At 48.8% G+C, this 15,822-nt stretch overlaps 1 protein-coding gene across 6 annotated transcripts in view; it reads right to left on the reverse strand.

Annotated features, from left to right (window-relative positions):
* Positions 1-15,822, reverse strand: part of CLUAP1 (clusterin associated protein 1) — a 366,633-nt gene that overhangs the window by 211,678 nt on the left and 139,133 nt on the right. For 4 of the 6 annotated variants that reach the window (XM_059716427.1, XM_059716425.1, XM_059716424.1 and 1 more), the window contains 2 exons: positions 4,206-4,317; positions 141-225 (listed from right to left, as the gene is read on the reverse strand). In XM_059716427.1, the coding sequence (XP_059572410.1) occupies positions 141-225; positions 4,206-4,317 (197 nt within the window). Of the gene's footprint in view, positions 1-140; positions 226-4,205; positions 4,318-5,677; positions 5,788-15,822 lie in introns of those variants that run through there. The other 2 variants (XM_059716426.1, XM_006273121.4) reach the window with 2 other exon arrangements.

Below are 15,822 nucleotides of genomic sequence, written 5' to 3' on the forward strand. Positions count from 1 at the left end.
ATATACGGCATATTTAGCCATGCAGTACAAGAAAAATTTCAGGGCCCCCCCCCAAAAAAGCCCATTCAGAGTCTTAACAGAAGTATGGGTCAGTGAGGTTTAGGATCACATCCTATGGAAGACTACTTATATAGACTCACCATAATCTGAGCAACTGCCTTAATGAAGAAGACCCGGTCCTGCTCTGTCTCGACATCAGAAGGAATATCGGTCTGTGGTTCATACCTGTGGGAGGGAACATGCAGAACATCTTTTTTTATTAGCAGGTACCAATACATTTGCAAGAAAAAGTCAAGAATCATGTGCATGAGCACCTGCAAACTAAGTATTCAGCTTCTAATGCAGATGGAAAAACAGTAGATCAACATCTAGGATCTGTATATGTAAATGTTATCTGAATATGTAAATTAGGGAAGCATAAAAATTGCAAGAACCATAAAGCTTAGGGCATCTTTGCAAAGAGGATGTCAAACTCAGATCCTGAATCTTACTTTTTGGCTTATTATGAAGGAACAGAAATATTTAGCTCCCTTAGCTAAATCCATTTCAAGGCTTGGATTTAGGCTTTAGATCAAAAGAATATTTATGATGAGAGATTATTTACTATTTTTTTTTTTTAAACAAAACTACACAGATAAACTAAACTGATTCCTACTACGTTCAACTACCTGATTTAAAAAGACAAAACAGTGATCAACTACATTCCTAACCTACAGGACAGTAAACTACACATTCCTAACCTACAGGACAGTATACTAAAATGATCAATAGCAAAACAGTTAACCCCTCTCACAATTCTCAATTCACAAACTTCTTTCAAAGATGAAACAACTTAATGAAGCGTTATCTTTGTAACACTAGAAACCATTTATTAATGAAAGTTTAGACTTCAAAGCAGCAGTGCAGGGAAGCAGCTGGACACCCAGGACAAAACGGGAGCCGCAACTTTTGATTGCTGCCGCAATCACAAATATGAACAGGTGGTTACTGGCAGCATCTGCTTTTGGGGGGGTTTTTGCATGCCTCCCTTCCAACTTGGAACCCAGTGGTTGCCCTTGTCACCCCTCCTAATTACACCACTACTTTGTAGCACATTATACTGCCAATGAGTGTTCTGCAACAAATTCTGTAACCACAGAATTGGGGAAAATAGTTTCACTTATCATTTACCACTGCCTCCAAAATAAAACTTCCCTGATGCCTGAATAATAGATAAATATTTTACATTTTATAGCACCTTTCATCCTGTAGGATCCCCAAAACACTTTGTGAGTGTTCAAAAAAAACCAGAACACTGAAATGGAGCCACCTTTAGACAGTGACCACCAAATAACTGGCAAACTGTACATCATACACAAGGACACATCAAAGAAGAGGAAACTGGGAAATATCACCTGTCCCACCTCTCTCAAAAAGTGCAATGAGATCTTTTAATGTTCAGATGGAACAGTGTCCCCTCTTTTAAATATCATTTCAAATTCAAAACAAGTCAAGTCTAAATTAACCTCTCTGCTTTGCAATGCAATTATAAGGCTCTTGGAAGCAAGAAAAGCTGACTTATTGGTTGCCTTGTGTAATTTTGGCTGGTATAACCCACCAAATAAATCCCAATAGCTTTCCAACTGCCTAGGATGTAAATGAGGCACTTCAGTTACAAGCACAATACTTCCAATCTCATTATAATATCCAAGTTAAAGCACCTGAAGCTGTTCAGTTTAATTGGATTAATATTTCTTACACCTTTTTAAAAAAAAAGTGTTCTCTGGTGTAATGAAGAGTCATTCTACCTGTTCTTTTGACTGAATCTTGGAGGCAAACTTTCTGATCTTGAATGGAAAAGGGCAAGTAAATTAAGCTCAAATCACAGGTGTGTAGGGAAAAAAGAAAGACAATATTACATTCTTTAAGACTTGATCTTAATTTTTAAAAATGTAATTTTTTTTTCAAAATTTAATCAAAACGGGTTTTTTTAAATGGTTTATATATACCCCTACAATACCCACAACCCAAATATTACTGCAAGTGAAATGTACTTAAAATGAACTATGACTGAAGGTGAGAAAATAAAAATACAAAAACAAAGAGCAACAATGGTCACAGCTAAATTTCTACCTGTTGTAATAGAATAAGAACAAATGTTCCCTTTTCATACATATGTATAAAGGGACAATGTGTGTGTATCTGAATGGGTGGCTTCATCTACCAAACCAGGTTCACAGATGTTAGAACTCAGTGCAGATTTATGGATTATAAATGAGGAGTAATTTAAGGGCAAATCAGGAGCATAATTTTGAGCAGGCACTGGTACCAGATTTTTAAATGAATACGGTATTGGTATAACACAGGGGTAAGAAACGCTTTCAGGCTGAGTGCTAAAAAAAGCCCACCACCTCAACTTGGAACACGTTGGCGTCCTGGGGTGGGTATGGGGAGAGTCACGAGGGGTTTGATCTTTGCTGCAGCACCGCAGCTCTGGCCCCTTCCCTGCCATGCTCCCTGAGGCGCGTGTGCAGCCACCACTGGCAACGAGCCAGACCCGGTCTCGGGACTCCAGTGCAGCTGCTTGCAGCTGCCTGCTGCAAACAGTCCAGGCTCTGGCTAGACCCCTGCTACCTGTCACAGAGCCAGGGCTGCTCACAGCAGGGCTTGCAACCTCCCCACCTCCTGCTGTGAGCAGCCCAGGCTCCAAACTTCAGGCTAGTTTCAGAAAAGCCAGGGCCAGCTGTGGCATGCCGAGCAAAATGGCTGGGGGTTGCCAACCCCTGGTATAACACATCCTCTTTTGTCACAAATATTTTGTTTTCAATATACTACATTTACCTGAGTCCAAGATCCATGGGGTGGAGGGCAGAGGGGCTCATCTTAGATTTGAGTACTGGCCCAGAGCACACGCTGTTGAACCACCACCTTCCTCAGGCCAGAGTGGTTTGTTTGGCAGGGGGAGGGGCTCACAGCCAAGGGAACATGAGAAAGACTGCGAAGTGGAAGGGAACCTGCAGCCTGCTCCCACCCACCACCCTCCGTGCCTGTGCCTGCCCCCCACTACCCTCTGCTCCCCTCCTTTGAGCTGCCTCTTCCCCCTTACCTTCTGTTCCAGTCCCTCCAGCACCAACCTGCCCCTGTCACTTCTCCCTGGCCAGGCTGAGGCCAGGCCAGGGCTGCATTACTACTGAAGGCCCCAGAGAAACAGAGCTGCAACAGAAGGTAAAGGGCTGGTGGGGAAGGAGTGGGTGGGCAGGCTACAGAGGGGAGTAGAGGGTCAGTGGCTGGGAGTATATGGAATCTAATTATTCAGAGGGTCATCTTAAATTCAAAGTTGCCTTGGATTTGGGTGAATACGGTACGTAAAATACATAAAAGCTAGATTAAAAACCATGAATCTTCTTTTTGGAAAACACCACCAACCTGCAACTTGTTTTTAGTTCAACTAACTGACTCAAATTTGGGTCTATCTTTAAAACACACAAGCCCAAGAAAATTCATCTCTGGCACAGACCAGCAATCTTTGTTTAGCAGCAAGCTGAGATGACCCAGCTTGGGTCCGAGGCAGGTCAGCACTAGGTCCCAGCCATCGCTCCTCCCTGCTGCTGCTTCTCCCTGCTGCCCAGATATGTCACAGGCAAAGCTCCCCATCACCTAGCTGTGGCATTGGCAAGGCCTCCCATCACAACCACTGCCAAAGACACCCTCCCTGCCACCCAGTTCTGCAAGCCAATTTCAGTGGTGTTATGAGCAAGATTTGGCTCACACGCTGCAGATTGCTGACCCCTGATCTAGGAAAAAAAACCTTCAACTAGGCAGAAAGCAGATGACTTAGGAAGCACAGAATGAGAAAAAAAACAGAAGGCTGGAAGGGACCTCAAGAAGTCACCTAACCTAAACTGCTCGAGGAAATCATCCCTACCTAAAACATCCTTTACTCACATTATTTGCCTCTCTGGAAAAGTTATATTATTGTATTCATGACACACACAGATCACTGAAGGCACAAACTTGGTACTTAAAATGCAAACTTAGTAACCATATGTTCCTACCTATTCAGAACAACATCTCTCTCAAAATGACTAAACTTCTAATTTCATCAAGTCCCTCTTTAAAACCCTTAATACAGTTCCATATCAAAGAATCAGCTCCGAAAGTCTCATTAATGTCACGTTTCTATGTCTGAATTGGTATGCACTGTTGCAGTGGAACAAAGCACCAACCTTTTCACCAGCCAAAGAAGCATTTCTGAAATTAGCATGAAGTTTGGAGTGCGGAAATTCTCCATGGAGATAAGCCGGGGGTACCCCAAAGCCCTCATCATCTCAGTGAAATCTGAAAAACAAGCACAAAAATCACCACAGCCAGCACAGATATCCCAAAGAGCTCATGTCCCACAATGTTCTGGTTATGTTGCCAATAAATACACTGATAGAATTAGCCTCCATAGAACTCCCAAAGGGATCAAAGAAGAAAAATAATACCAATTTACTTTTAAAAAGTGACTTTTCACATAAGAAACGTTCCTAGTAGAAATTAAAAAAAACTTTAAATGATTTACTTTTTAAAAAGTATAATCTTAAATATAACTGATAAAATATCACCACTTGGCACTATAACAATAATGTTGTTTCAGCCCCTGGCATGGAGTGGATAGTCACTGAAAGGACACCTTACATCATCCTACACCAAACTCTACAAGGAAGACTGATGATGTTCAAAAGTGTCACTGATGGTGTTAAGAAAGGGATATCCAAAGGAAATCCTGCAATCAAACTCTTTCCATATCTATCTACTCTAATACAGGAACCATCCCCTGAGGCTTCAAAGCAAAGTTTCAAAAAAATGAAAAGATGACCTGTCCTATTGTGCAATGTCAAACAAGGGAAAGGGAGAGGAGCATCCTCCAGCCCCAGCATATTACAGCAACCACTATACCAGAAAGTATCCAAGGTACCAGTAGCATCATAATGTAGGTCAACAACCAGACAATGATGGTACAAAGCATGAGACCAAAACTGTCAGTGTCACACATGCATATCCCCAGGCAGTCCTTCACACAGTCCCTGTTGTCAGAAAATCAATACAAAGCACAAGTACTCAAAATACGCAGATACCCTTTCCAACCTGTGTGTCATACCAGTTTAGTGTCACCATCTGCCCCATATTTGGCAGGATATCTCAGTTTTCACAGTAACAATTCCCTCTCCCTGCTGAAATGCTCTTCCCACTACAGTGGTGCAAGCACCGCCACGAAACTACATGATGTTGCTGTGACCCATGGCGTGAAAGGAGAGGCACTCCCCCAAGCCCAGCGTGGCAGACCGAGGTCACGTGGCAAGGGCGGGTGGCAGGCTCGGCACGGGGCACGGGGCGCGAGGGCACAGCGCACCCCGGGCGGCGCCAGGCGGGGGAAAGCACGGGGCACCGCTGCCACGCGCCAGGCTCGGTGCTTCGGGGCTGGCGAGCGCCATGAGGCCATGGTGTGTCACCAGGCGCCGGGTAGGGCCGGGCGAGCGCGCGAGCAGCCCCAGCGAAGGGCGAGGGCAGGACGCTGCACGGCGCACGGGGCCCGAAGGCGGCGGGACGACAGCGCGGCCCGGGCACGTGGCGGGGGCAACGTTGCCCCTCGGCCTGTAGCCCCCGGACCTGCAGCAGCCGCGAAGCCCCGCCCCGCCCCGCCCGGCTTCCTCACTCCGGAGGTCGCGGAATGACATGGTGGCTCCGGCTCTGCCGCGGACGCAGGCTCTCCCGGCGCCGCTCCTGGAGCAGGCCGCGCCGCTTCCGTCTCTATGGCAACCGCCCTACGGCGCGGCGTCCGGCCCAAACCACGGGCGCTCGGAGGGGCGGGGCGGGCCTTGGCGCAGGGCTGGCACGGCGGCGTTTGGGAGGTGCGGCCAGGGCCTCGGGCTGCACGTGCTCTGGGCCGGGGCGCGGCCTGGCTCTGGTGCCCAGTGTGCCGGCACCGGCTCGGGCTCAGGCCCCGTCCAGGACCCGGTAACTAGGGCTGGTCTCGCGGACCCGAGGCGGGCTCCCAGCAGCACAGATGCTGCCCGGTTACTGAGGCTCAGCCCTGTGTTGTCCTGTGCTCTGTGAGGCCTCGGCCGTCCCTGGACGTCTGTGCGAGCGCGAACGGGAAACAAGCCGCGTCCCCAGGCTACCCTGTCCTCCTCCCCCGCCCTCATCCTCCTCTCCTTCCTTCCAGTGGCGCTGACTGATCCTGTCAGCGCCGTCTCATAACGTGAGGCTGGCAGCTACCGAGGTTGTCCCTACAGACCCCTGAGCCTGGGCGGGGAGAGATGGGAGAGTAACGCTGATGTTACATGAGGACAAGGTGGTACTTCTGCTAACACTTTGTGGTTTCAAACGTCCTGCAGGAATGGGGGACCTGACTGGATGACTTCACAGGCTGGGGGCAGCTGCTGCTCCTGCTGGCAGCAGCATCTGCATCCCGGTGTGAATGAGCCGAAGCTAATCTAAATGTCAGTCGCTCTGATGTTTGGAGGTTTCAGGAAGTACTGCAAAACATCCCTGTTTTTCTACCGTCTACCAGCCCAGTTCAATACATACAAGCACTGTGTGATCCCCAAGGCAAAGGGCCTGAGACATTCACAAAACAAGGGAATGGAAAGAACACCTTATCTCTGTACAGGTATAGACATATTAAAAAAAAGTTGGCAGCTGACATGGTCAAGTAAAACACAATTAAAGTTCCTATTTCTAGCCCTGTAAGGTTATAGCACATCAGCCTTTATATATAAGATAGATTAGGTATTGGTGCTCCTTGACTTCTGCCAGGTAGAGGGAATGGAAAAGGGGTTTATCTGTCATGCTTTTGTGATACCTGGATTCATGACTGGATTTCAGTGAGGCATGATATTAGTATGTTAACTAGAGCAATCAAATAAAATTATATGAAATATGAATGCAACTTGTCTGAGGCAGTTGGACTTCTTCACATGAATATCCCACCGCAGCATATACCAGTGTATAGATTTATTCTAATATTATAAAAGCCTAAGTCTGTCTGTCTGTCGGTCCCTAATGCTTTATTCACATTCTGATTGGCTGGCAGAAACAGCCAATCAGAGTACTCCAAGCCTGGGGGAGTGCCGCCATGATTCTGAAGCTGGGCTGAGCACCAGACAGGGTGGACTAGACCACTCCCTGCAAGTGGCACCAAGGACCGGATGGGGTGGGGGAGCCCTGTGCATGCCCAGAAGAGGCAGTGTGTTACTTCAACCTGGCTTGCCTGACCTCTGTAAAGATAGGGTGCTTTAGTGGGGTTTTTTGAGGCTTCTTATCTAATAGCTGATTGAATCAACTGGAGGTGTTCAAGAAGAGGTTGGAGAGCCACGGGTCAGGGATGACCTAAGCAAAGCTATGCCTCTTATGGGTGTTTTTCATGCTTCTGGGCTTTGCTGGTTACCTCCGCCCCCCACCCCTTTCCTGCTACATGTGTCGGGGTGTTTTTAAGCCTTCCAAGAAGCATTGGGTGTTGGCTACAGCCAAGGCTGGGAACTTTGACTGGGGTGTGCTAATGCTTCTGCTGGGACCAAAGCCAGAGGTTCCTGGCTACAGAGGCTTGCTCCTCCACTCAGGGTCAGACTGATTACCATATTTGGGGTCAGGAAGGTATTTTACTCCATGATATCAACTGCTAGGGTTTTTGCTTTCCTCTCTAGTGAGGGGTGTAGCCCTCTACCCAGGATCTCGAGCATATTGTTACCTGTGTGTGCTCTGTGTTCCTGGGGAACCATGGCGCAGTACCCAGCCTGTATGAGTCACGAAGGACACAACCCCCCCTTCCCCCCCTCCCACTTGTGCCTGAACCAGAACTGATCAGAAGAAGAACTTACAAAAAGCAATGAAGATGCAGTGGGAGACACCTAAACCCCTCTGGACAAAGTTGATAGGCAACTCCCCTAGTCTCATCTACATCAAAGATGGGACAGAGAGGCACCTCCATTAGCAGTAAGAGCAGAGAAAAGAGATTCCAAGGCAAGGACCAGACTGAACTCTGGGACCAGAGAAGCAGGGGAGCACTGCATGATGGGGGATCTCTGCTGCAGATGTCAATTAACCCATGCCTGCAAATACTGAATCTGCCTGATTGCATTGTGAGCTCCCTCGGAGTAATGCTGGCCATGGCCAGGAATGATCATTTCGTATTGTCCAGCATAAACAAAACAACTCAGGTAAACTCCCTTGAGCTATCATCTACCCATAAACAAATCTAGTGTTCTCCTTTGAACCATTGTTGTTTCTCTATAAGAACCACTACCCAAACTCAGCTTCCTGTTCTGGTGCTAGAATCCAAAAGCTGCACCAGTTCCACTGGGACTTCACCTTCTCCTTTTTCTTCCTGGAATACCTTCACTGATCATGGTGGGGGCTCTGCCTGTCTCAAGCACCCTGGACCCTAAACTAAACAACTTGTCTACAAGCGCCAACATACACCTGGGAACCTCAACCAATTCAAGCTTCACTGAGTGATAAGACCCCATCTCTCTCTCTCTTTGTTTAAACCTACTTCTAAACCTCAGACCTGATTTAATCGCTCTCTCCCCTTCTCTCTTCCTCCAAGCATAGCTTTCTAAACCTGACTTTTGTTGATCAAACTTGAGCTAGATTTCCCAAATACCCAATTGAAACCATGTAATATTGTAACTGGTTTGGTTCTCTCTCCTTGTATAGCTATTGCTACTAGTGTCATTATAAGTTTCATATACCTGGCATTAAATAACATTTATGGTCACACCAAGTTGGCATACTGTCTCTGAACCTTGTTTACTCTTTCTTTTCCTCGACTTCCCCATTTGCTCTACAGCAATGCTCGTCTTACCTAAGCCAAAGATCCCTGTAATGCTCAAAAATTCTGTGGGATCCGCTCATCAAGAAAGTTACTACCAGGACAATTGCTGAGTCCATGGCATATGAGGGTGTCAGCTTGGAAGTCCTGATTGACCCTGCCTGCTCAGACATGCTCTGTTAGTGTGTGTGTTTGACTGATTCTGTGACTGGAGGAACCCACCCCTGTTGAAACTTAAGTCCTGCAGGATAGCTCCATTGGGGGTTGGGGACTTGCAGAAAGGAGAAATACAGCTCTGTATAGAAACACAAATGACACAAGCAGTACATTGATATGTAGCAGCCTTTAAAAAATGGACCCACCTGAACAGAATGGGAAGAGCTGCCTGGCAGAGAGACAGAGTTTGTCCCAGAGGGGACACTGTAGGCTCTGAGGGCAAGTGAAGCTGTTTTGGAAGCAGCCCTGTTGGGTGGGAGGGGTGATGTAACCCCAGCACAGTTTTGAAAGAGAGCCCTTAGGAAAAGCCCAGGAAGGGCCCTGCGCTGGGATTGGCTGAGAGGCTTGGATAAAAGGGGGAGCAGTTTTTCCCGAGGGAGGGAGCCGGCGCCGGCGCCTGCCTCTGCCTGCCTGCCTGCCTGCCTGCCTGCCTGCCTGCCTGCCTGCCTGCCTGCCTGCCTGCCTGCCTGCCTGCCTGCCTCCTGGCCCACACAGCCCCGGTAAATGCAGCCTCTCCCTGGGCTTTGCCTGCCCCTGGGGCCCCTCACCACTCAGGGAAACTAGGGCATACTCCGGCAGTCCCCACCCCGGCTTTGCTGTGCTCACCCACCCACCCACACCAGCCGCAGTCAGGTCTCTTCAGACTTGGGTTCTCCATACCAGCAGTCCCTGCCTGCTCCTGCCGCTGCAGCTTCTCCACTCTACTCCTGCAGGCCTCTCTCAGGGGCTCTCCAAGGGGCCACTGTGCTGAGACTCTCAATCTGGTCTCCAGCCTGTCCCTCAGGTTGCTATAGCCAGCAGCCCAGACACTGCTCACAGCAGAACCAGGGAAGGGGGCAAAGGCAGGGGAAGGCTGTCTTGCAGGAACTGCAGAGGAGCCGCTGCTTGCTGCTCAGAGACCCCAGGAGCACGGAGACGGACACCAGTGCCAGGGAGCGTCCATAGACCACGTGCAGGGACACAGACAATCCCGCTCCCTGAGATACCCCACTAGGGGCAGTGCACACGGGATCCCCAGTACACTGTGTGCAAGTGAGAGACTGTATAAATAAGTTCTTGAGGGTTTATTAGACAGTATATCCATGTGCTTATTTAATGATTATTTGTTATGATGTAAATAATTAAATCTTGTAAATAGTTTGAGAACTGTCTGCGAGGGTGCTTGATTGTAAGGGGAGGCTCTCTGCTCCGGGGTACTGCAGCAGCTTCCCAGGGGGGCTGGGCAGGGCTACTGGCTACCGGGTAACCCAGGATCCCATTATTCAGGTGAGGACGCATGTAGTGTCGTGCTCAGGGTTACAGATAGAGTTACAGAGACCCCAGAAACGTAACTAGTAAGTGGCGCACCCCAAAGTGATGGGCAAATCTAGTAACAACATACTGACAACATTTCATAGAAGCAGGACAGTGGCTGCCATGGTTCCCCTGCTTTCTTTACCTGTGGCAGGTTAGGGTGTTAGGTCTGTGTGGTGTCAGGGTTGATGGTCTTATGTAGAGTTTAGATCATGGTTTGCATGGAGTAGTTTGTTCAGGGATGATCCTGCCTCAGGCAGGGTGTTGCACTAAATGACCTGGATGCCCCATCAAGCCCCGCTTCTCTATGATTCTTTTGCCCCTAATAGCTGAGTAGTTAAGACACTCATCTGGGAAGCCCATGACTATTTCTAGCCCCCTTGCCCAGAGTGTTTGAATTTAGCTCTCTGGCTTCTTAGTACAGCACTCTAAACACTAAGCCACAGGTCAGGTATCCATTTATACCTTCTTGTGCTTCTTTTGAAACTGGCCCCATAGGCAGCCACAGGAGGGAAGTACTGTATGTAGGAGATATGTGGAGCCAGAAGAAAGTGAGCCAGTCAGAGGATGTGTAGCTCAGTGAGGTGACTGTTCCTCTAACAAGGTAGCAGGGGGTCCTATGTTCTAACCTGGAGCCTTGCTCAGAGTAAGGCAGAAGCTTCCCCTTGCACCATTATCCATCCATTTTTCTCATGTCTGGTAAATACAAGGGGGAGTGGCTCAGCTTCAAAAGGAGACTTTCAGAAAGGTCTGGGTACTGCCTGACCTGTGGCGTAGTAGTTCAACCATTATACTGGTAAATCAAATGCCTTCTGAGCAAAGGGGGCCTAGAATCTAGGTTCTCCTCCTTTCCAGGTGAGTGCCCTAGCTATTCAGCTCTGGAGGGGAAAAAAGATGGGAAAGATGCTGCCCTCCTCTTCCACCATCTTGTGGCTAGTGTGCGTGTCCAGGCTGTGGATGTGCACAGGCTTATGTATCTAGGAATAGAATTTTTATCAGCATTTCTGGCACGGACAACAAGCAATGCCACAGAGATGACCAAACCTTAAGACAGCCAGGAAAAGAATAGAATGCTATCCATGGTGCCTTGACTGAGATAAATTTAACAGTTCCCACCTCTAATCAGGGTTGGCCTTATGGGTAGGCAACGTGGGTGACCACCCAGGGCACCATGGTCAGGGGGACATCACACACACACACCTCCTGAGCAGTCTGTGCTCACAGCAGCACTCTCCCCCGACCCCGCATCCCAGCTGATCTGCTCCCCCCCATGACTCCCTAACGAAGGAGGTGCAGTGCCCAGCCCAGCTTCCCCCTGCCTCCGGGCACTGCTCAGGAGAAGTAGGGCTGGGCACACGCAGGTGAGGTGGCATCTGCTTCAGTATGCCTCCTTTGCTCCCACACAGCAGCAGTGGTGCTTGCCTGCAAGGAAGGAAATCTCCCAATCCAGCCCAGCAGCTCCCCCTGGGGCTATATTTCTTAAACTTTTGCTAATAATACTACATTATTAAACTCAAAGAAAGGGCACCAAAATAAAAGTTTACCCAGGGTGCCATTGTTTCAGGCTCTGTGCAGACTCAGGAAACACAGTGTCAGTCATACTGTGTTCATGCTTTTGAGATTTTACCCCATAACTAAAAAGCTAAAATAATATTTTTTTTAAATAAACCTAAATCTGCAGCAGATTTCTATGGCAAGGGATAAATTCTGTGATAAACTCCACAGCTATAGACCTGGGTTTTGGATTATAACAGGCTGGTGATATGTTTCCTACACATCTACAGTGATTTGTCTCGATCTAAACCACAAATTCCATTAAGTAATAGCTGATAGACAATAACATCCCTTTGTAGAGCAGTATCAATAGAGGCCAGGAAGAAGTTAGACATGACAGAGGAGACAAAATGAGTAGTAGGCAAATACTGCCCTAGATGTCAATAAAGTTTCAGGCTCAGCTGCATTTCATTTATTGTTGCCTCAAGCAAACATAGTGCAGAGTGCTCCTTTGGATTTTGAAGAATCTTTTTCAGAAGAGATTTCATGTGAAAAGTAGTGGCTTCTAATCATAGCTGGAACCACTGATTATAAATTAATTAGCAAACCCTACCATGACTATCACAGCTCTGAGTATGAGGCCTGTGTGAAGCGGCTAGTATTTGCTTCAGATTCGCCTAATTCAGGGGACAATGATTCGATTTGGTGATTTGAATCACTGTCCCAAATTGATTCGACAGAATCTCCGAATCAGCCAGGCCCAACCCCCACAGCCTGGCAATGGCTACCTCGCCCGCCCCGGCTCATCAAGTGCTGCCGGGCGGGGGGATCCCCATTGCCCCCCACTGCCCCATGCTGCATGAGGGCTCTGCACGAGCCCCCCAAGACCCCACCCCTCCGGCCCCCTCACAGCTGCCCCGCCTGGGCAAGCTCCGGCCCTTCCAGAAAAAAAGAACAAGAAAAACCCCCAGACTAATCGCTCCTGCCAGCAGGGGGAGATCCCCACTGCTCACTGCTGCCCTGTGCCACATGGGAGGCTCTACACAAGCCCCCCGAAGCCCCGAGGTCGCTGTAGGAGCAGTGAGTACCAGGGCTTTTCTCCATTTTTTTTCTTAAAAGGCCAGGCAGGACATCTGTGGGGGGGGGGGCTGGGGGAGTGAGGAGGGGGTCAGAGGGCTCATGGCAGAGCCCCCCATGCAGCATGGGGCAGTGGGGGCAGCAGGGATTGCCCCCTCTGCCCAGCAGCACCCGGTGAGCACCAGGGCTTTTCTTTAAAGCACCAGGAGCTGGGGTCTGGGGGAGCGGGCGGGGGTAGGGGGGGAGGCAGGGGGGCTGACGGGGGTCCTCAGTGGCTCCCTGCTGCAGCCACCGAGGACTGCCAGAATCATCAAAACTCTCTGAATCTTTTCCAAAGAGGGGGCTTTAGGTTGGGAGTGAGGAGCTATGCTCAGGAAATGGAGCCATAAATGGGGTCATGCTGAGGAAAAGTTTGGGAAGCACTTGGAAAGGGTTTTCCAAAGATTCGGAGAGCTTTGAATCGTTTTGGATCTTTACATTGGGGCTTTCAGAGCCACTCTAATTAACGTGCCGCACCCCCACCCCCAGAGCATGTGTAAAAGTGCCCAATGGCAGCAAGTTGGCACAAGCATTCCCTACATTGCTTCGCCAGTTCACTTTAATCCTACCTGTTTCACCCTTTACTGTTGAATTCTGGGATATTCCAAAATGTTGCCAATCCCCCTCAGTCCAAACCTGCAACCCTTTCCAAGAGCTTCCCAAACTTTTCCTCAGCATGACTCCATTTATGGCTCCATTTCCTCAGCATGGCTCCTCACTCCCAACCCAAAGCCTCCTATCCCCATGACCCCATCTGCTGATCTTGCATCCCCATTTGGAGTTGTGACCCATAATTTGGGAACCGCTGGTCTAGACCAGGGTCTTGACAGCCCGCAGGCTGAATCCAGCCTGCCAATTAATTGTATCCAGGCCATGGCTGCCCGTGTGGTGCTCTGCATGGGGCTGAGCCCCTCCCATTTCCACCAATGCACTGTCCTGGCCGCAGCCCCGACTCTGGCCCTGGCATTAGCCCTGGCCCAGGCCGAGACCCAGGCCTGGCCCCAGCCAGAGCACACAGGTCCCCAGCACTGCTGCGCCCACTGTTGCTGCAGCCATCCAGTTACTGCTTGGCTCCCCCTTCCTCCAGCGGCTCCTCCTCCTGCCTCTGCTGTGCTGCTCTAGGCAGCAGGTGGTGCAGGGAAGTGACAGCGGCTGTGTGGATGCATGCTAAGCACCACATTCCCAGCCAGGCAGGGGAGAAGCTGCATCCAGAAGGCTCCTGCCCCAGTACGTGGGCTCCAGCTCCAGTTCATGGCCGCCTTCCACCCACTCAATCATCCCGCACAATGAGCAGCCACTGGAGACTGGCCAAGTGGGTGGAAGGTAGCTGGAAGCTGCAGCTGGAGCCCCATGTGCTTGGGCAGAAGCCACCCGGCACAAGACAGGAGCACAGTGCAGGCTGCCTTGGGAAGAAGCAGACAGGGCTTGGCCCCATGTGGAACACCATGGGGGCAGCCATAGGCTGGATTTGGGAGGCCGAACTTCACCTACACTGCACCACCCAGGTCAGCTCTACTGCATATGTACCCTGCCCCCTCCTCCATCCCTCCCCTCAACCCTGGCCAGCTCCTGGCACCTAGCACACAGACAGCCCCCCCACACACACATCCTCCCCACACCCCTACACACACCCTTACACCCATGCACCCTTCCACAACCCCCCGACACACCTACTCCCCATCCCCCCACACACTCCCACCCGCTCTCACACCACTCAAACACACAAAAGTAAGACTTCGAGTTATTATGCAATCACCTCTAAATATACTACTCAAAAAAACATAAATCAGAACAACATTTTTTTTTTTAAATACAATATGTTATAGTAGGTGTTTGACTTTTAATACATGACTTGGGGTTTTTATCTACCATTGGTTAAAATGATAGCTTCTGAAAGATTTTATGTGTGCAGCCCTTGACAGCTTGCCAAAACTTATTAAGTGGCCCACCAGTTGAAATAATTGCCCACCCCTGGTCTAGACTTACAACTGAATCAAGCTCTTTATTTTGACACTGGCATCTATTGCCAGTCGCTCATTTAGAAATCATCAAGCAGACTTGACACCATTCACTCCTGCTGTGTGTATGAATCTCCTATATGAATATGACTGGAGTTATTAGTGTAGTATACATTTAAAAGGCTTGCATTAAAATATACATTTAAAAGCAAAATTGTTTTCAATGAAGAACAAGTTATGAAGGGATTTTCTGTGTCATATCTTGATAGTAGCCATACTCCCTGGTGTATCGCCAGCAGTACTGATATCAGCCCTACCAGATAACTCGTGACCTCTCCTTGGAGAATCTAATGCATTTTATATCGGAAGACAGCATAAACTATTAGTATCAGCTGGGCTCATATGAGAAATCCAGGCCCTTGAACCAGGCACTCAGATCTTGGACATGACTCATCTGTACTCCAAAAGTCACAGAAGGCCTACCAGGCTCATTATGTGAAAGCCAAGAACTTGCTCTGATCATTCCTGATCAGCCATTTATTTCCTCACTTGGGTAGAGGGCTTATTATTTTATGGAATTATAGAATAATAGAAAATTAGGGCTGGAAGGGACCTCAGCAGGTCACATCTAGTCCAACCCCCTGGTCAAAGCAGGCTCTCCCCAACTAAATCATCCTAGCAAGGCTTTGTCTGCTCAGGTTTTAAAAACCTGTAAGGATGAAGATCCCACAGCCTCTCTGGATAGACTGTTCCAGTGCTTTACTATCCTTCTAGTGAGAAGGTTTTTCCTAATATGTAACCTAAATTTCCACTGCTGCAACTTGAAACCACTCCTTCTTGTTCTGTTATCTGCCACCACTGTAACCACTGTAACCACCCTTATAGATATTGAAGAAAGGAAATTCACCTGTTAGGTCACCTATATCAGGACCAAGTTGTTCCCTACTATAT

This window comes from Alligator mississippiensis, chromosome 13 (assembly GCF_030867095.1).
Source record: "Alligator mississippiensis isolate rAllMis1 chromosome 13, rAllMis1, whole genome shotgun sequence".
NCBI classification, from domain to species: Eukaryota; Metazoa; Chordata; order Crocodylia; family Alligatoridae; genus Alligator; species Alligator mississippiensis.